This window comes from Vulpes vulpes, chromosome 10 (assembly GCF_048418805.1).
Source record: "Vulpes vulpes isolate BD-2025 chromosome 10, VulVul3, whole genome shotgun sequence".
In the NCBI taxonomy this organism is placed as follows: Eukaryota; Metazoa; Chordata; class Mammalia; order Carnivora; family Canidae; genus Vulpes; species Vulpes vulpes.
This window is the reverse complement of record NC_132789.1, coordinates 9,006,074-9,028,182: the sequence shown is the minus strand read 5'-3', so window position 1 is coordinate 9,028,182 and position 22,109 is coordinate 9,006,074. Positions and strand designations below refer to the sequence as shown.

General features: G+C 44.2%; 1 protein-coding gene across 12 annotated transcripts in view; it reads right to left on the bottom strand.

Annotated features, from left to right (window-relative positions):
• CUX2 (cut like homeobox 2) overlaps positions 1 to 22,109 on the bottom strand; it is a 264,124-nt gene that overhangs the window by 101,810 nt on the left and 140,205 nt on the right. For 10 of the 12 annotated variants that reach the window (XM_072722846.1, XM_072722856.1, XM_072722851.1 and 7 more), the window contains one exon: positions 769 to 879. The exons of 1 other annotated variant lie outside the window; for it this stretch is intronic. In XM_072722846.1, coding sequence (XP_072578947.1) covers positions 769 to 879 — 111 coding nt within the window. Of the gene's footprint in view, positions 1 to 768; positions 880 to 21,537; positions 21,683 to 22,109 lie in introns of all 12 variants that reach the window. One more of the 12 variants, XM_072722850.1, reaches the window with a different exon arrangement.

Below are 22,109 nucleotides of genomic sequence, written 5' to 3'. Positions count from 1 at the left end.
AGTCAGGGACTCCATTTCCCATAGTGGCTCTGACGTGTCACATCCTTGATAACATCATATGGAATCAGAAGGCTTTATTTTTCTTATTTGTGTTTATCCATCTTTTTTTTTTTTTTTTAATCTGAGCAGCAACAGGGGGCCTGATAGAAAAAGTAAAGGAATTAATACATTCGCCCCTGTAAAGAACAAAAACATGTCCATTCTAGTCAGTTCCCCTGGGGGCCCTTACGTCGCAGGGGGTGGGACTAGTCATTATCTGGACCATCCTTAGGGCCGGCTGGGAAAGACAGACCTGGCAGCTGGAGTTGCAAGGCAAGAGGTGAAGGGAAAGAATGTGATCTGTTTATGGCAGTGGGAGGCAGTTTCAGAGGAGACTGAGGGAAAGCCCAGAGAAGGTGGGGGAAGCCTATAGATGTCCTCTCCCAGGCACCAATAGAAAAGCAAAATAAAATCAAGAAATCTAGATAAACTGTCTTTGCTGTCAAGGCCCAGCATTTGACTAGACATGATATGGGGCAAAATGGATGTTTTAGGGAGCACTCAGAAACAATGACTTCAATGGAGAAGCGTCCTGCCCTCACTTTAGATAGCACCACTGAGTACCACTATACCAAGAAACACCCAAAGGTTGGGGGCTGTAATTTCTATTTGTGGCTAATTAGCTTCTTTTCTTGTTAGTCACTTAATGTCTACTTCCAAAATATAGTCTGAACAGAGAAAAATCTGCATTCCTACTGAGTTAATTCTATAACAGCAAATATACTGTACCTCAGGTACATTTTTCTTAAATTCCCGGCGGAGTTCAATTAAATGTTTATGAGAATGTTCACTCTCCTCCTGCCGTGCAGACAGCTCGGAAGCGACGGAATTAAGCTCCTTCTGAAACAATAAAAAAAAAAAAAAAAAAAAAAAGAAAGAGAGAGAGAGAAAAGAAAAAGATTTTTTCCCCTTCCTCTTCCTTTTTAATCATCATACAAAACAGCATTCAGAACAAGTTTTCTTAACTTACAAAGCTGAGAAAAGACAGGATATTGACTCCTGGCATAAATGAATAATTTACAAAACTGGGGATGCAACTGAAAAAAATCCAGGACAGCTTTTTTTTGCTCCTCAGAAGATCAATAATTTCCCATAAAGTTGGGTGGAGTTGTTTTTTCAATCTCTCCCCCAACCCTCTGCCCCACCTCTTAAATTTCCAAAGGAGTGATGGCATAAGCTTGTCAGTAACTGTAGAAAACATCTCCAAACCGTGTCAAAATAGTAAAGTGCGGCATATTGTATGGGCATATTATAGTGTAAGAAAGTGCTGTCGACAGCTTTCATATATCAGAGGTGGGAACTGTTCCAACTATGACTTACTTACACTTAAGGGTTCATAAATACGCCTTTTAAGATATAGATGGCTTTTTAATTTCAGTAGATTTTGGAAAAATGAAGGTGCCAATAAGAAGCAAGCTGACCTTTTGTGTATCCTGCAGTAAATCATTTAGGGTTCACTTCAAGTATAAGAAATATTTCACCAAAGGCTCCTGGATTCAGAAGAAATGGATTGGAAGGTGCTTTGCCTGCTTATGTGCAATGAAGGCCGAGACCAGGTTTTTACAGGACACACCGTTGAGGGGAAGAAAGAGAGTGAGGTACTGGGGGAGGCATATACATCACAGACAGTGTCTGCTGGTCGTACATGTATATTTGATCACCCCTTTCTCAGCTTTCTTTGCTTTAATGGTAGTAGTCTCACAGGGGGAGTACAATTCACCATGAGTTGTCATGGGTTTCATTTGCATAATTCAAGAAATGCTCTGTTTATGTGGTCTGCTGCTTTCTTGCACCATCCTGAGATGGGCTTTTTTTCTGGACCATAACTCGAGAAGCATTTCTGTATATATCACCCGATTATATTTGCAGCAATCAAGCCCCATAATTTCCTAAATCCGGTGATGCAATAAATTTCTGCAATCAGATTTATTAAAAACACACACGCAGATGCAAGAGTGTATTTCTAGGGTGAACTCTTTAATCTAACATATGTATGATGAGGCCCGGCACCGTGTTGAAAGACCCCATTTGTCATCGCTAATACGCATTCATCTTGCACACACAATGAAACACTTTTACCATTAGATAATGAAATAAAAGTACTATTAACCCGCTGCAAATCCTTTTCCCTGTAAGAGACGAAATGCATGGTAATTGTCTTATATCATGTCTGAGTCGGTAAATCTGCTCTATAGCAGTTCACCATAGCACCATAAACCTCATACCCATCAGAGGCTGGAGAGCCTACCCTAAGCCCAGCATAAGTGTTTCTGCCTATGGTGCCTTAGGGAGAAATTGGCAAGGGATTTTCTATTTCTGGAGAAATGTCTAACCTCTTTGGAGAGCCATGGGACTAGGAGAGAAGGTCAAGGAAAAAAAGCAGTGATTAAAATAGAGGGGCAAGGGAATCAGAAATGCGGTGCTCTCCAAGGTGCTGAAGTCACTTCTATGCCACAGCACTAGGTACACTAACTCGAAGGTGCAGGGTCTTCCTGTACAAATGCTCCATGGAATTTTAAGCCAGATGAAGAAGAAGGTATCATTAGAGAGGAGAGACAGAAACAGAAACAGTTTCTGACAGTCCATCAAAGTGACAGAAGAAAAAAGGGAGACTTCTGATCATCATATAAAAATAATCATAGTTTCCAGCAAAGATGCTACAATCAACCTCAACCAAAATATTGAGTGGCTAGGAAGAGGTCTGCAGCAAAAGGACTGATCAAAGGTAGATAACACCAGACCAGGTGGTGCAGCCAGTTGGACAGAACCTCACTTGGCAGGAGAGAAGAACTGGAGTGTCATGGTCAATGTGAGTTGTGATAGAATGCTCACAGTTTTCCTAAGTTTTTCTCATCAGTCTTGAAGATAAAGATGTGATTTTTACATTGCTGCAGAATAAGCAGAACTGGGACTTGGGTTGACATCACTTGGTTTTGGATTATCATGTATCTGACATTATGTTATAATCTCTGGGACACTGCCCCTCTCCATACCACAGCAACCAATATCTTTGGCTGGTGCTGAATCTGGACCTGGACTCCTCAGTTAAAACATCAAACCCAGGCTCTGAGGGGAAATTTCACAGTAGGGTAAGTATCCAACTACTTGATGTACATACCAGACAATTATTCTGTGTGCCTGCACTGGGTCCCTTCACAAGAACCTCCCAGGGTGCTGGTGGGTATAAATCTGTCTACTGCATTCATGTTGCCAACACAGCAGAGGTGACACCAGGCCAGGGAATATTGACAGACTCCCAGCCCCAGGCCTAACATAAGCCCAGCTCATGGTGTCTTTCTTTCCTGTTGAGCCCTAGAAGAGCAAACAGTGTCCATGTTCTTCTCAACTTTGCCTACTTCTAATGCTCATCCTTCAACCCTGATTCCTGCCACATTTCTATGGTAAACTCACTAATAACAACATCATCAATAACAATAATACTACATAATAATAATAATTACCATTCATTGGGTGCTTACATGTATCAGGCACCATGTTAGCATGGTGCTCCTTACATACATCATCTTATGAAATAAGCACTTAAATGTGTCTGTTAGGTGATGCAAGAAGGGATTGAGAAATAAATTACAGTCAGTTTTAATAATTCAGGCATGGATCAACCTCTTAGTGGATAATAAAGGCAAAATTGTAATGCCTAGCACTTCATAGGACTTCTGCTCCACTTTCCCACTAGCTAGGGAATATTTAGGGAGCTTGTTTTAAATGCTATAATTATATAAACCATCAAGCATAGTACCAAGTGATCAATAAATGTTGGCTGATATTATTCTGCTATTTAGATAAACTAAGTGCTCTGAAAACATCTAACTAAATCAGTGATTCTAAGAGTTCTGGATTTTACAGGTCAATAAAAATATAACCAAAAAAAAAGAGAGTAGGGAGAGCAACACAGTATGGCCAAGTTTTACTGCATCAAAGAGAAACATTAAAAACCACTCCCTTTCACCCTAAAAGATAGGGTATTTGAACATTAACAAAGCAAAAAAGGCGATAATAGAATCAACAAGTCTTTAAAATACATGTGAGATGCCTGGGTGGCTTAGTCAATTGGGCATCCGACTTTTGATCTCAGCTCAGGTCTTGATCTCAGATTTAAGAGTTCAGGTTTAGTGTTGGGTTCCATACTAGGCGTGGAGCCTACTTTAAATAAATAAATAAGAAAGAAAGAAAGAAAGATAGAAAGAAAGAAAGAAAGAAAGAAAGAAAGAAAGAAAGAAAGAACACTTAAAAAAGCTCCCAGAACTATATCTATTTTGAAGCAACGAAAAAAACTCTCACAAACATAAACCAGCACTGGTCTGAAGCTGAGTTTTAGAAACGAGTGTCTGAGCCACTACACACATGCATAGCTAGCAGGGCCTCTCCTTTGATGATCAAGCAGAACTCAGTTCCTCTCCCACCCTGGCCCTCAGCCCCCAGCCCTAGGGGAGCCATGATTAACACAGCCCCAGACTTTGGACCAGGCCCAGGCCGGGAGGAGACTCATCTGATTAACCTGCCATCAGCAGCAGACAGACAGCCCGGAGCCCGGCGCAGACCATTCAAATAATGATCATCATAAACAGCCCATTTGCAACTAAAAAGAAATAATTTTAATGAGCTTGAAGCAGATGATGGATGCAGCTGAGGCTCAGGCCAATGCACAGAGAAAAGGAAGCTGGGATTGAGCTGCACCCAGGACCAGGAGCAGCAGGAAGAATCTGGGGTGGGGTGGAAGGTCTCTTCTGGGGAAGATGGGATCTACAGCCCTGCTGCTTCCCCACCTTAAATGCCAACTGCCCAGGGAATGCCCCTAACTCTGAGAGGGTCTGCTGTTAGTGTGTGGGGCAATCTTGAGACCTAGGATCTCCAAAGCACTCAGAGTCTCGGCATCTATGAACCAGAAGGAAACTGTGGGGTTGTCCAGTCCATCATGTCCAAACTTCAACCACACATACCCCTCTGGCATGCATTTTGCCATATGGATAGTCCACATGAATTACTATTTAACATTTATTTTTAATTGGACTCTTATTTCTATCTTTTTAATTGAGACATGTTTAAGTTCAATTTTAAGACTGAATTTTTACACTTTTGCAACCATTGCCCAGATCAAGATATAGAGTTCATATTCCTAGCACTTTAGAAGGCTCCCTTGTACCTCTTTGTGAGTACATCCTAAAGGTAGCCATTATTCTGATCCTAGCATCGCAGATTAAGTTTGCCTATTCTTGACCTTCATAATGACTCCCCCTTATTTTTAACCTAAATAAGTATTTTTAAAGCAAACGTTTTTATCATTAGAGAATCCTAGGTCATAAACAGATGGTAGCCATTGAAATAAACTACAATGAAAACAAAGCCTTGCTGTTTGTCTTTGGTATAAAAGGAGGTCAGTTACCAAGTGCTGGAGAGGTGTTAAAGGTAGTGTTAGCATCATGCAGACTTTCCTCTTATTAGAAGGAGAAGAAATGGAAGGGTACTGAAAAGGATTAAGTATTCCTCCTGGCATGAGTTGATCCCTCTAAAGCCAGGTCAATTAGCTGCTTACAATCATCTCACGTCCATTGGTCAATGTCCCACACTTCAACAAAAATTAAGTCGATTTTATTCTGCCATTTTAAAGATGAGGAAACTGAAACACAGTCTAGACTGCTAAAGTTACACAACTGTTTAAGAGGTTGGATTTCCTGAGGGAGAAAGGTGGTTTTAGGTGGGGAGGAAAACTTATCTCCAGGGAGGCAGGCTGAACATTCTCAGTTAAACCGTGTCTCCCAAGCAGAAGGGAAAGAGAATCTTACGAGAATACTTGCTTTTGAAATTTAACACCTGATCCTAAAGTGTCAACTACGTATAAAATTTTGGGCTACATGCTATGTTCTCACAGGAGGAAAAACATCAGACACAACCTGAGTTGTGTACATGTATGTCGGTCCCCATCATATGTTCATACTCTTCTCAGCTCCCAAGACAACCCCACACTCATACATGTCCCCCAAAAAGACATCTTCTAAAAAGAATGCAGTTATTGTTGGGGTTTGGGGACTAAGGAAGTGAGGACCTTAGGTGTTACTGGGTCCCTGTCAGATGGTCCCTCCCATCTTCGTTTCTCCTCCTTTCTTTCCCAGCCAGACTAGATTCCTTGAGGTTTCCAAATGCACCAGGGTCTCCCAACTGTATGGCTCTAGACTTCATTCCCTCAGTTCAGATGATTCCATTCTTTCTTTGTAACTGATCTTACTCATCCTTTTGTCTCAGCTTCAATGTCCCCTCTTCCAGAAAGGCTTCATAGACCCTCCCTTCCAAGTCCAGGCATCTCCTTTGTGTTCCTCCTAATCCTTTCTGATATTTTTCCTATCAGAAAAGGTATGATAAAACAATATCAGATTTTATTTTTTAAAGCTCTAGAACCTTGTCTTCAAATGAAATCTTACACAGAAAGAAGTTCCCTATAGAAAACAAGAGCTCATAGCTAATGTTTCTGAGTTCCTATTAGTATATTTATGCTAATATCATGGAGTATACTGTTATATACATTATCTCCTATAAGGATATGTGGCTGAAGTGATGGTTGAGATTCCAGGCTAGGCATGGAAAACCAGTATGAGCAGTGGGTATGACTTCTAATATAGTCACCAACTCCTCCAAACACACACACATGGAACTCTGCTTTCTCTTTACTGTAGACAGATCCAACCAGAGATGTTGTGCCCTCATCCATCTACTCACCTGTCCATCCATCCATCCATCCATCCATCCATCCATCCATCCATATTTCCAGTGTGCCAGACATTAGATAAGGGGGAGGGCAACAATGAATTAGATATAGTCTGTATCCTTTAAGAGTTCATAAACCAAAGTAGACAAGCTAGGGCATAAATAATTCTGGTAAAAGGGGACATAGGCCAACTTGTTGAGACATCATCTCCAGTGTGTGCTTAGAGGAATGAAACCCTAATATATCTTCTGTATTGCCTCTGAGGGGGTATGGAAATGGAAGGGGCAAGGGAGGGGTAGAGTTTTACCTACCTCTTGTAATGAAATCACTGTGTGGTTCCAACTTGGGCAGGGGCTGCCAGTACCCAATAAGGTGTAAACTATGATGGAAGCCCTGTATCCCACATCCATCCAATCACCCATCCATTTATCCACTCATCCATAATTAATCCATCCAATTAATCATCCATCCATCTAGCCATCCATCCACCCCCATCTATCCAACTAATTACTAGAGCCACAATTCTGTGCGAAGTACAGTGCCAGGTACTGGTATACAAAAATCACCAAACACAGTCTCTGTTCTTGAAGAGTTCACAGTGTAGTGGAGAAGACAGGTTGGTTCCAACACTGTGTGCCTAAATATGATAAGAGAAGTATAAAGAAAGTACAATGGGAACACAGAGAGCAAGGTGACTTCCTGTGACTGGGGGGAAGGGTCACCAAGATGAGAACATTTGACCTGGGTCCAGAAGGATATGTGTGTCAGACAGAAGCTAAGCGTCCCAGGCAGATTGATCCCAGTTAACAAATTATTACAATAACCCCCTAACTGGTCTCCCTGTTCCTGTGTTTAGTTTTATTCTCCTTCACATGTGTCATATCAAATACACTATGTACTTCACTTATTTTATTTGTGATAATGAAAATTCCATGATAACAAGACAGATTTTATGGTCCTTTCTTCCATATTATATATTCCCTGCCTAGAAAAGTTCCTGATACATAGCATGCACTCTAGAAATGTTTGTTGGTGAAATGACTGACTGAATGAACGAATGAATGAATGCTAGGTATCAGAAGCTCTGAAAGAGCCTGGTTTGTCTGGGAAACAATGATATAATTTAGAGCCCACAGACCTGCATGCAAACTCTGGCTTTGAATTCACTAGTGGTGTAACCTTGGACAAATGACTCAACCTTAATTTCTATGTCTGTAAAATGGGAATAAAAATTTGTACCCATAGGGTTATTATAAAGATCCCTTGAGAACCAGATTCCAAGTAGGTAAAGTAATTGGCACAATGTCTAGGATCTTCACTGTTCACACTCTCCAATGGAGTGTCAGTTCCTTAAGCTAAGGATTTTGCCTATCTTGTTCACCGCTGCAGCTGGGGGTTCTAGCTCAGTGCCAGGTGCGTAGTAGGCACTCAATCAACATTTGTGAATGAATGACTCTTAGCAGATATAAGCATGAGAAGTCCTTTGTAGCAGTAGCAAGGTGGGACCCTCTCTGTGCACGCCAAAGGTCTCATTCTGCATCTTCAGTCCATGGAGCCATTCAAGGCTTGACCATCAGAGTCTCGGGCAAACACTGAGGAGAAGGGTTTCACGAGATGCCATGGGGCATGGTGGGAGTGGCACCTGCAGAGGGGCCCCTGAAGCCAGCTCCAGGAGGAGGCTGCAGGATGACCCGGGATGGAAGGCCCATGCCAGCCTGCCATGAACAAGATGGATGGCTCCGCAGCCCGTCGAGATGGATAACTGAGCCGCAGCTGAGAGACAGCCTGGTTACCAGAGCCATCCATCACTCTCCACACCGTATGTAAATTTCAGATGCCAAGATGTATCGGGCCAATTATCTGAGGCAGGAGCAAGGGGTGGTGCTAAGAGAAAAAGTTACCTGCCAAGCTAGCTTTACTACATTCCATCAGCTGGGCTGGGGTGACAGACAGTTCACATTCGGGTCAAAGAGCCCATTAAGGGGAACGTGGCCAAACCTCGAGGCCTGGGTGTATGGGTGAGGTTGCCAACACTTCTTAGCAAACTCCCAGTGCAGTGATAACAATAATATGATAACTGCCCCAAAGAGGGCTTACTATACATATACTAGGTCCATGCTAACTGGCACACAAAAGTTCATTTAAATTCTTCCAACAGTGCTTGCACGCAGCAGATTCTCTAGAAACATCTGTTGGGGGAGCAAACGAATGGTCTGTGATGCAGGTGTCATTTTACACATAGTACCTGCAGAGAGACAAAGCCACTCATCCAAGGTCATATGGCTGGGAAGTGGCATCATGGGGACTTGAACTTATGTCTTTCTGGATTCTTTCCTCCAGATGCTGACATGGCAAACTTTCTCTGACCTGTCTGTCCTCAACAAGGACTCATGTGACTTGAAGACCAGGAGCATGGCTGGGCCTAATCATTCTGTCTGTCCATCTGTTTGTCCGTCGATCGATCGATCCATCCATCCACTTACACTCACCTGTTATTTAAGCACCTACAATGTTGCCTGGAACAAACCAGACCCAGATCCTGCCCTCACAGAGCCACAGGTCACGGGTCACAAAGGCAACACAATTACAACTGTAGTCCATCAGGCCCTCTTAGCAGGCCTCACAGCTCTGGCTTCCAGAAAATCCAGGTGGTAATTGGCTTCTCATTGGAGGCAGGCCAAGAACTGACATTTGGCAGGCAGTATGGGTTCAAGTTCGGATGTTCTTGCTTACTGGCTCTGAGACCTTGGGCAGACCACTGGCTTCTCTGCTGCTAAGCTTCACTGCTGTTAAAAGGACTCACAGCATCCACTCCCTCTTGGTGGTACAGGCAGGATGAGAGGCTTGTGGTTGGCACAGGCTCCAGGCTGCAGGAAGTGCCTGGAAGGGCTGGGTGCTCAAGGGCCTAGGGTGTTGCTTGAGCTGGAGCCAATGCCAATGCTAAGACCTCAAGGGAATGGCAACTTTCCATGCCCTGATGCTGGGCTGAGGCCCAGAGCTGGGGTGGGGACACTGTTTTCATCAGCAAATTCTGTCAGCTGGATCTAACCATTTCTCTTTTTCTCTACTGTCATCGCCTGCCTGGGTGACTGTAGGAGCCTCCTTACTGGGCTCTCTGTCACCCTCATTCCCTTCCCCATCTAGAAGTCACAGGGTTGCTGCTAAACTTGTATATCCTGTTCCTCCTCTGCTCAAAACTCTTCCATGCTCGCACTGACTGGGAGCCAAGACCAAAGCACTCACCACAACATCACAGCTTCACGTGATTCATCTCTAGCCTCACTTCCTTCTATTTCTGTTTTGCTCACTCTCCTCCAGCCACATGGGGCCCTTGCTGACTCCTGAACACATCAAGCACATTCCTGCCAGAGGGTCTTTGTACTAGCTGTTCCTTCTGCCCAAAATGCTGGGTTTTTGTTTGTTTGTTTGTTTGTTTGTTTGTTTCAGAATTCCACATGGATCTTTCCTTTGCCTCCTTTAGCCTGGGCTCTTACATCACCTTCTCACAGGGGTCTGATTCACTATCCTATTCAAAATAATAAGCACCTCCTTCCTACTTCATCAGTCCCTCTTTCTGCTTACTTTTCTCCAAGGCGCTTGTTATCAGCACATTTATGAGGGTGCTTCTCTTATTTGTTTACCATCTGTTTCCACTGCCCACCCCCCTCCAAAGTCAGATCCAGAAGGACACAAACTTTGTCTGTTTGGGTCACTGATGTATCCCCAATGCTCGGCTTATAGTAAGTGCTCAATACTGTTGAGTAAATGAATGTATAAATAAATGAGCAAATGAAAGGTGGGATGGCCAACGCTGGGCCCCAATCTCCTTCCCCCTGTACTTGCCCCCACTCGGTGCTTTGCCCCACCTTCAGGGCTCCACCACAGCCCTAAACATCAGGCAGGAAAACAAGCCAGCTCTTGCAGCAGGCAGGACCTAGAGGTGGCTGTCCTTAAGAGAGGATGCCAATCAAACACCTAATTATCTCGCCACGAACTGGGAGCCACATCCGATCACTTCCTCCTGCCCTTGATTGCTGCTTTATATTCCGGAGTTCTCAGAATGCAAAACCTCACAGCACCAGGAAAATAAAGTAGTCCTCACTCTGGTGGGTGTCAGGTGAGGAGCCAGGGGTCCCTGGTGCTCCTCTCTTAGGGCCAACACATCTGGTCCAGCTGGGCGAGTTGGTCAGGCAGCTGCCCTCTGTGTGCTTCACCCACCTCTGTTAAGAAGGGGGAATCAGGGGATCCCTGGGTGGTGCAGTGGTTTGGCGCCTGCCTTTGGCCCAGGGCGAGATCCTGGAGACCCGGGATCAAATCCCACATTGGGCTCCCGGTGCATGGAGCCTGCTTCTCCCTCTGCCTATGTCTCTGCCTCTCTATCTCTCTCTCTGTGTGACTATCATAAATAAATAAAAATAAAAAAAAAGAAGGGGGAATCATATCAAGTAATCATTCATTCATTCACTCATTCATTTAATCAAAGGTTCACTGAGCACCTACTAAATGCCAGGCACTTCCTAGGGGCCACAGTGGTGATTATTCATCACATCACAGGAACTAAGTGCTTATTATACGGTGTTGCTTTTCATGTCTTGGTTCATCTCATCTCTGACAGCTGGGGAAAACAAGTCTTAAAGAGATGATGTCACTCATCACAGTCAGGCAAAAGCAAAGCTGGGCCTTAAATCTGAAACTCTCTTCTCCAAACCAGGGCACTACTTCTAAAATCTGTACCATTTTCAATATCTTTTCTTAAATTCATTTTTCTGAGCAGCCTATCCTTTGAAGTGGGAGTGGACTGGGTGTGTAAGAAAGTCTCTCCCTCCTTTTTACGCACCAGTCCATCTCAGAAAGCTCTGGAAAAATTCACTGATGTACAGGGCTAAGGTGATGACTGGTGTACAACCCAGGTGGAGAAGGAAGTATTGATGGAGAGCCTGCTGTGTGCAAGATAGGGTTTTAGGAGCCTCGAGTAGCTCAGTGGTGGAAGATGAAGGCACGCAAAAGCACAGGAGTCCGAAGAGAAGTGTGTGGGGAGAAAGCTGTAGCAATAGAATATGGGTGCTGGCATCTGAGGAGGAAGACCCGTGGGCCAAGGTGTGGAGGGTGGAAAACCCAGGCTCTGCTGTGGAGTGAATGACTGCCTGGAAGCATATTAGGGACTCCTGGAAATTAGGGTCAGAAAGCCATGAGATTAAGGCAAAAGTAATTGGAAGCCAGAGAAAGCTGTTCAAGCAGAGAAGGGCACTTGCTTCAGGCAACTCTGGAAAGCCACACTGGCAGGAGAATGAGCCTGGAAGCCAGGAGAGCAGATACACTGACTACTGCCACCTGCCAGGGAGGTGAGGGTGAGTGGGGGCAACAGGTAAGAGAACGAGGCGATGAGTGTCAGGACTTCCTGGAAAGGAATTGATGCCACTGGGCAACTGGGAGGTTGAAGGCAAGACAGAGAGAGAGGGCTCTCAAATGGAGGCAACTGGGCACGGTCACACACGACTCATACTCGGAATCCCGGGCCTGCACTGGCTTGGCCCTTAATTTGCTGGTTGACTTTGGCAAGTGCGACCTCCCACTGCCCCACTGTTTAACTGGTTAAATAAAAGCAAGATATCTCGAGGGGTTACTGGGAGGATATGAAGAAATTTATAGATGCAATTTCTTCCTAAACAAATGGGAGGAATTAGTGTTAGTAAATGTCTAGTGGAGTCTAGTTTTGTAAGTGTGAAGATGGAAACATTTTCAAAGAAGAGTATTTTGTAGGGGTGGTAAGGGGGAAGAGGGAGCCAGAGTTCAAAGTAAATGCCCCCCTCACCCTGTTCTGTGGGTGTACCTGACTCCCAGGGACATCCCTGAAGACCAGCCCTAATTTGGCTGCATTCCATATACTGTGGCTATTCTTTTTACGATTGAAAGGTATTTATTTATTGAGATGCCACCTCCAGGAAGGAGGTCCTGATTGAAGGGGGGCTGCCTAGGCAGGATTACCTGAGGGTTCCTGCAAGACTCCTCTACTATTCAGATGACCCCACAACTCAATCTCCTATCTGAGACTGCCCTGACACCTCAATAAGCAACCTAACTAGCTGTTTCCTGTTCAGGGTTCCAGTCTTATGTCCACACCAAGGTGCGTAGGGTACTAATGCACAATTCTTCTATTTCCAGAGTGGAAAGAACAAAAGGGGTGGAAGAAGAAAACAACTTTTTTTTGGGAATCGTCTCTTTTTATCTACCCATATTTTATTAAAATGTTTATTATCAACATTAATGTGAAATTCCCAGCAAGGTGGCTTTAATTACCTGAAACGGACCAGGGACTCCCTTTCATCCCCTACTGCTTTCCCAGTGCTCTAAGTAAAGTGATGGACAGGGAAGCCCATATGAGGCAGGCACTGATCTGATGAGGAAAGTTCTAAGATGAAACTCAGACCCTTACCACAAGATGGGGTGTCCTGCTCTTTCCCCAAACCACAAAAGCCATTTTCCAAAAACAATACTGATAAGACCCTTCTCTCCAAATGTTCTCTCCCCATTCCAGAAAGGCCTTTTATCTCTGTAATATGAGACATAACAAAATTTCCCCCTACCAACAGACACACAGTCTATACAGAATTGGGTTTTACTGTATTTATTGAGGAAACAGAATGACAGACTGGTCTGACCTAGACTAGGGACTGTGGACATCCTTTCTCTTCTCCTCACTCATCTTGTCTATTTTCTTTTTCTAGAGTGCCTAGAGAGGCCCCAGGACACACAAAGATTTTCCCACTGTTGGGCCTAGATGAAGACTTAGGAGTGTGGGCTGGGTTTGAATCCTGATTCTGCTAGTCTCTAGCTGGAAAAGCCTAATGCCAGAGCCCCAACTTCTTGATCTATAAAATGAGGATGCTCCTGCTTTGTGAGCATCATTTGAGCTGGAGGGATGGGGGATGGACATCAAGTCGAGCAACCCAGAAGTAAGAGTACCAAGGAGCAATGTAGAGCACTGGGCTTGCAGTAGCCATTCAGCCCTGGGTTCAAATCTTGCCTGCTGCACTTGTTAGCTCTGACCTGGGCAAGTCACTGCACTTCTCTGAGCCTCAGTTTCCCCACCTGTAGCATGAAGAGAATAAAAATACTGAATGAGTCCCAGCCAAGTACCTTAAATATCTCTAACTTGTCCAGAAATAATAACCACCCCCTCTGCCGCCTTCATCCAAGCTGCCACCATCCCTCGCTTGGACTATTTCTGGGGCCTCCTTCCTTCTCTCCCTGCTCTCACTCTTACCTGCTACAAACCCATTTCCATGTAGCAGCTGGAGTGAGCTGTTCAAACGTGAATCAGTTCTTGCCTCTCCCTGGCTTGAAACTCTTCCATAATTTATTTGCCATGGGCTTAGATTAGAATCCAGACTCTCCTCACTGGGGACTACAGGGTCCAGCCAATGCTCAAGGTCCTGGCTTTATGAGGGGGGCTATCTCTCCCTCAATTCTAGACACTTTGAGTTTTCCAATGCACCAGCCTCTCCCCCACCTCAGGCAATTGCAAAAGCCTGTTCCCTTTATTTGCAATCCCTTCCCCTCCCCACAACTCCTGTATCTTGTCAGTGGGATCCTCCCTGCCTCTACTCCCCCAAATTTCAGAGAGATCACCCCTTCCTTGCTCCTTTTTCACAGAGTATTCATCATCTTTTGCAAAGATAAGCTTATTTGCATATTCCAGCATCAGCCTCCTCTCTAAGACTAAAAGCTCCAGGAGGGTGGGGATTTAGTATGTCTTGTTTTCTAGTCTCAGCATCTAGGCCTGTGCCTGGCATATAGCAAAGCTTAATGGACATTTCTTTCTTTTTTTAATAAAGATTTTAAAGTAATCTCTATGCCCAATGTGGTGCTTGAACCCAACCTCAAGACAAAGAGTTGCATGCATGCTCCGTCAACTGAGCCAGCCAGATGCCCCTAAGACCGATCTATCTATCTATCTATCTATCTATCTATCTATCTATCTATCTAATCTATCTAGTCTTTCTTTCTTTCTCTTTCTTTCCTTTCTTCTTTCTTTCTTTCTTTCTTTCTTTCTTTCTTTCTTTCTTTCCTAAGATTTTATTAATTTATTTTATTTGAGAAAGAGCACACTAGCATGAGCAGGGGGTGGGGGGAGACAGAGGGGAAGGGAGAGGAAGAGAGAAAGAAATCCCCAATGGACTCTGCTCAGAACCCACCTTGGGGCTTGATCTCACCACTCCAAGGCCATGACCTGAACTAAAACCAAGAATTGGATGCTTAACCAACTGAGCCACCCAGGTGCCCCACTCCTAGACATTTCTTGAATGAGTATTTCCCTCACTGAGTTTCCTTGTGCTTCAAATGAATATAACACATATGAAAGGGCTCTGATAACCACAAAATGTTTCACACAAATAAAACAAAAACAACAATTCCATAAGAGTGGAAAGAACTTACTTTGGGACCTAGAGGCAGGAAAGGAAGAGCAAGAAGAATTAGGAGGAAAAGGCAAAGCAAAGCAAGGCAGGGAGAAAATTCAGGATTAATGAGATAGAACTAGTGGGTTCCCCCAGACAAACCTGTGGGGCTGGTGTAGGAGGTGGGTTTGGCCTGGCAGAGAGACAAGCTCTCTCAGGTGATTTCAGACCAGCCTGCACTGCAGTCGTGTTCCTGCTGAGTTGATGGGAAAGCCATTTCTGCTCTCACACAAAACAGACCACTGCTGGCACTGAACCTGGTATGTTGTCTAGCCAAACTTTCTGACGTTCTTTCAGGTTCAGGAGAACAGATTTTGCCATCCCAAGATATGCCTCTTTGGCTTATCAATTATTTTAGGCTGATTATTTTAAAGAAACTGAAGACACGAGAGAAGCTCTAAAACTGGGTAGAAATTACCCTTTTGTAAGAGATATTTAGACTTATAAGGGAAATCTCTATTTGTAAGGGTGTCTCCCTTTCAGTACCAGGAAGAGGGGGAAAACTCTCCATCTCTAGAAACTGTTATCAGTGGAGAAGGCAGGAACTGAAATCTGTAGAACAAGCTCATCTACTTTACTGAATCACCTCTTATAACAGATCCTCCCCTCCCTGAATCTTTTGTCTTTAGCTGAAAATGGTATCTAAGGTGATGGCTTTGGCCATTCAGGGAGTTACTCAGTATTCTAGGGTCTTTCCCATGTATAAAGGACATGTAGAAGTTATTAAACCCTTGATTGTTTTTTCCGTGTTAATCTGTCTCATGTCAATTTGATTCTTGTATCAGCCAGAAGTCTTGAAAGGTAAAAGAAAATTTTTCTCCTCAACACAAGGAACTCTCATACTGCTTACATTCTGCTCACTTACAAGCCAATGGCATTCATTCACTCATGAAACATGCACTTGAGCACCTACTCTGTGCTAGGTACAAGGTCACTCACTGCCTGTGTGGTACTAACAATGTAGCATCTTAGCTTTTATGTATGAGGATGTGAAGTCAGGACTTACATGACATTTATATAGGCCTGGGGACCAGGTTGAATAACAAAAAAATAAAGACAACAATAACAGAAACTGATTTTCTTCTGCATGTACTCAGTGATAGACACTGTGCTAGGGGATTTATATTCATTCTTTGAGTCTTATAAGAGTCCTTCAAAAATGATGTTAACACTCCTATTTTTCAAATGAGGGAACTGAAGTTAGGTCACAGACTTGGTTTAAAGCTACAGGGCTGGGATTTGAACCTTGGTTCTTCTGGTTCTAAGGACCATCTATGCTCTTTTCCTGACCCCATAGTATACCTTGACCAAAATCCCCAGAGCAACTTCTGGGGCTGGAAAGTACTTTCCTCTCCATTCTGAGGCACTAAGTACTATCTAGACATGTTATTCCAGGATGGATGCAGACCTATAAACCCTGAGGCCCATGCTTATCCCAGCTATCTGTGATTACAAGAGCTGAACTCAGACATTTCTCATAAAGATTCATCAAGAACCTAAAACATATTGAGCAATGGCCTTGAATTTCCAGAACTGTACTGTCTAATATGGTAGTCATTTGCTTCTTGTGATGATTTAAATTCAGTACATCTAAAGTAATTTTTTTTTTTAGAAAATCAGTTTCTTTTTTTTCCTTTTTTTATTTTTAAGATTTTATTTATCTATTTATTCATGAAAGACACAGAGAGAGAGAGGCAGAGACACAGGCAGAGGGAGAAGCAGGCTCCATGCAGGGAGCCCGATGCAGTACTCGATCCCGGGACTCCAGGATCACGCCCCGGGCCAAAGGCAGGCGCCAAACCGCTGAGCCACCCAGGGATTCCCCATCTAAAGTAATTTAGGTGAAATACAATTACAAATTCAATTCCTCAGTTCCACAAGTTAAATTTCAAGGGCTCAATAACCACCAGTGCTAGTGGCTACCATATTGGACAGTTCAGTAATACATATTTACATTATCATAGAAAGTTCTATTGTACAGTGTTGCTTTAGAACATCTAAGATGTGTGGTTTTGTCCTATGCATTCCATGCCCCTTGCCTACCATTCATCTCTTCAAGTTGCAACAGCTCCCAGAATTCTCAGGTCAAAATCTGACTGAAATCAGGGACCAAAAATACATACTCAAATCTCAAGAAGACAGAACTAAATGCTGGTGAAGATGTGGAGCAACTGGAATGCCCAAATAGTGCTGGTGGGAATGCATGGTCCAGCCACTTTGGAAGTCAATTTGGCAGTTTTTAAAAAAATTAAATATAAATCAGTCTTATGGCCCAGTAACTGCACTCCTCTACTCAAGAATTGAAAATATATGTTCACATAAAGACTAGTACATGCAAATTCACGGCAGTACTACTCACAATAGCCAAAAAGTGGAAACAGAACAGCTATCACCTGATGATGAATAAACAAAATGTGGTCTACAATGGAATATTATTTAATAATAGAAAAGAACAAAATACTCATACCTGTAATAACACGGATCAACATTGGAAACATAATATGAAGTGAAAGAAGCTGATAGAAAAGACTACATATTGTATGATCCTATTTTATGGAATGGCTAGAAAAGGCAAATCTATAGACACAGAGAGTAGATTCTTTGTCCTGGGGCTAGCAGTGGAATCAAGAAGTCATTTTAAGAAAAGAAAAGAAAAAAAAAAAGAAGTCACTGTAAGGGCACAGACATTTTGGGGGAAATAGAAATGTTCTAAAACTGGATTGTGGTGATGGTTGCACAACTCTACAAGTACTAAAAGCCACTGAAATGTGCCATGTACAATAGATGAATTTTACTGTATGTAAACCATACCTCAATAAAGCTGTCTTTAAAAACTCAAAAGAAATCAGAAATAGGTAGGGAAAGCTATGTTTAGCTGCCACTTATAATCATAAGACTCATGGGAGCTTTCTTTTTGGAGCCCCTCTTCATCTTTGAACTGGACCATCATGACACTGACAGATATGGACAAGTCACTGGGTGTCAGGCTCTGTGGTCAGCATTTTACCTGAAGTGGTTACTAGTATCCCCATATCATAGCAAAACTGAGGGCTCAGAGAAGGTACTACCCTGGCTCAAGGACACAGAGTGTGGCACAACCAGGGTTCAAAATCGTGTCTGTCTTGCCTCTCAAAGTCCAAAGGATGTAGCATCCAGTTCTCTCAGCAATGCTGGTGGGAGCTCAGAAGAACAAATTCCATTCTGTGCCCTTGAAACCTTGAGCAGGTGGCTGGTTTCCCTCCCTCATGTTACCTGACACCTTGCCAGGTGGCCAGGACCCATGGGGTCAGTTTCAGATGATTTTTATTCTAAAGCAATGTTTTGTGCATTTCTTTCTTTCTTTTTTTTCCCTAGGGGTTTATAAACTCTGTCTTTTCTGTATCAGGTTGAAACTTAGAATACAGGTTGTCAGCCAACATGCCAGGCATTTTTCTAAAAATAACCCAAATTGGTTAAGCCATTTTTAAGCGATGGAACAGTCAGGAGAGGGGGGGGAAAAGTTGTTGGGCAGGAGGAGGAGGGAGGAATTTTAAAGGTGATTTCAGAGGCTTTTTTGGAACAGCTTCAAACTTAATATAAAAAAAGTCTTGTCTGAGTAAGAGGAACATGGATCAGTGGCTGCAGATGCTGGCCACGGGATGCTATGTGGTTTTCTTGGGCGCTCTGGGCCTCAGCCTGGCTCCTCAGGGTGGGCATTTCCCTGTGTATTATTCTCCAGAATACCCCAGGTAGAACGTTAGGACAGAGAAGTAGGGGGGAGGGTAGAAGTGGGGAGGGGAACGGGGCAGAGAAGAGGACTGTCTTCAGGAGTTGGAAGGACATGGGAAGAGGGGATCCCAAAGGGCACAATCAAGGCTGGAGTTTGCTGCTCCCTCTTGGGCAAGACCACCTATGTGCTGAGGGTCTCATCCTGTTAATGTTAAGTCAAACTTGCATCTGAATGTACATTCATTCCAATGTGCTAACCAGTTCTCAGCAGAACTCAAGGGAGGCAGGGGCCTGGCAGGTGGTATTAAGGAATCAAGGGGTAGGAAGGGCATGGCAAATGAGACAAGTGTCTCTGTGAAAGCGGCCAGTGATACTCAGCTCTGGCTAGTGCCACATGGGATTGTGGGCCCAGTAGGGTGAGAGAGTCTGAATCTGCAGAAGAGCCCGAATCCAGATTTTTAATTTGAAAATCTCCCGATTTTTAATTTTTGGCAACAAATTCAGAAAAAATCTTAACAATGCAGTTGGTGCCAAACAAAACAGATTTACTGGGGGATTTGGACCTTGGCCTGCCAGTTTGCAAACTCTGGTCTAGCCTGTTAATTACATGGGATGGAGAGAATAATAACAATGATGACTTATGTTCACAGTGTGCTTAGGATGTCCCTGGCCCTGTGCTAAAAAAAAAACAAAACAGGGAGATAGGCTCTGTTATTTCCCTTTTAAAGAGGAGTACATGGAGGCACAGAAAGGTTAAGTCATTTACCCAAGGTTGCTCAACTGAGGTGTCAGGGCTGGACTCAGCCCAGGAGTCTGGCTCTGGAGCCTTGCTTTATTTTTTTATTTTTTTAAAGATTTTATTTATTTATTCATGAGAGACACACACAGAGAGAGAGAGAGAGAGAGAGAGAGAGAGAGAGAGGCAGAGACACAGGCAGAGGGAGAAACAGGCTCCATGCAGGGAGCCTGACGTGGGACTTGATCCCGGGACTCCAGGATCATGCCCTGGGCTGAAGGCAGGCGCTAAACCGCTGAGCCACCCAGGGATCCCTTAGAGCCTTGCTTTAACTAAAAGGTGATTGCAAGCTACGTGGCCATTGGTGTGACATGTCCACGCTGTCCTGTAAGATCAGAGACCCCCGGAGATGAAGGGGTCCTTAACACTGTCCAGATTCATCACCCACACTTTTTATCAGCCCAAAGAAGTTGGGGAGGAGCCCAAGGGTGAGAGCAGCATGTGGAATGTGGGTTTATTTCACTGTCTACTCCATCTTGGCTGCTCAGGGCCCAGATGACCCTAGCAGGTGGTCAGGAAGATCAATGCAGCTTTTCAGATGGGTGTCTCCAGTTTGTGCATGCTGCCCACAAACCAGCTTCCCTCCCATCCTACCATTCTATGGAGGTAGGGGGCAGAGGCTAAGCCACAGGGTGGGGCTGACCACTAACTCTGTCCTCTAGCCAACATGAGGTCCCCAGGCTGGCTCACCACCCCCACACCTCCAGTTCCTTCCTCCCAGGATCCCAAACAAGGAGTGGGTTCACAGCAAAACGCTCATTACTATTTCCATCCTGCTTTTTTTTTTCTAGCAGATGTGCGGCCATTACAATAGCAGGAAGAAAATAGAAAGAAATTTCAGAATTTGTTCTCCAAAGATATTCAAATTAGTTAATCAAGGGGCTTATTATTGCTTCTCTTCTCCCCCCACCCAGCTATCCATGAGGATAATTGATCAGCTGCTAATAACTGATTATACTTCACAAGTGTTTTCTTATACCCATTACCAGCGTGTTTAAAGACATTTTGTAAAGTTCTAATTATCCCAAATTGTTCCACTGTAGAAAACACCTTTGGAACAGTCTGTCGTTGGCCATGCCAGGGATGCCGTGCTGGGTCAAAGCGTATTTGGAGGTAATGATGTGCAGCCTGGAGAATCCCATACCCTTCCTCCTCTCCTGGACTTCTGCATCCCTCCTCCCTTCCTCCAATCCATTCTCACAGGGTGCTAGGATGCTGGCCCCCAACCATCATCCCTTAAAGACAGGCCAGCTCCAAACTCCTTCCCACATACATTCATTCACTCACTTACTCACTGTTTCATTCACTCACTCTTTGTCTTCACTCATTCATTTTTTTCATTTAACACAGTAGTTCTCAAACTTTTGTTGTCTCGGGACCTGCACCAGTGCTGGAAGGTCACGAGATTGCCCCAAAGAAGGGGGTGATGATGGTCCTGGAATGTGAATTCTTCACATTCCCCAGGTGAAGAGGGGAAGCACATGTTGTTCCTTACAGGCAGAAGGAGCAGCAAATCCAAGAGCCCAGAGGTGAGGCAAGGCACAGCAGATTTCAGCGAGTGAGAAGAGAGAGATGGCAGTGAGCGTGCCTGAGCATCATAACAACACAGTAATAAAAAGGACAATAAAGAACAGAAGGTGGCTACATATGTCCACTGTGGACTGGATACCTTCTTAGCTTCCATGTATTATGTCATGTTGCCCCCCCGCAACAGCCCCACTAGTTAAGCACCACCCTTACCCCTACTGTATGGCTGGGGAAACTAGCTCAGACAAAGCAGCAGTTGCCCAGCACTTGCCCAAAACTGGAAATGTTCAAACCTGCACAGGCTGGCTTCAGAGACTGCAGGCCGGGCTTCTCTGCTGTTTGTTCTTGAGGGTGCTACGGGGCAGGAGAAACAAGGCCCTTGGTTCCTAGAAGCAGGGTTCCTCGTAAATCTGTGACACCAGACTCTCCCTGACAGCACTGCAGGGGCAGGAAGTGAAGGCAGTGAGCAGTCAGCAAGAGAAGTTGGTAGGACTGAGTGTAAGGAGCGTCTAAGTAGTGGCATGGGGAGAAACCCTGGAGGGTCTAGGGTCCAACCACAGGATTCATGCACATGCCAGACTAAACGCCAGGCACCAGGCTGTGGGGGACGGGGGCAGAGCACATGCAAGGCTGAAGGCTCTTAAGCAGATCGAGAGTTAAATCAGGCTCACGAGGACATGCACATGGAGACACACACAGCCTGCCTGCCTCTCTTTTGCCTTGATTCCTCCAGGCTATGGGGCTGAGATCTACCACCGTCAGAGGTGCATCTTTGCAAAGATACAAATGGTCAGATGATTGGCTTACAGTGCCAGGCAATTCTAGGGATGCTAAAAAAAAATATTGAACTAATCTAGTGGCCAAA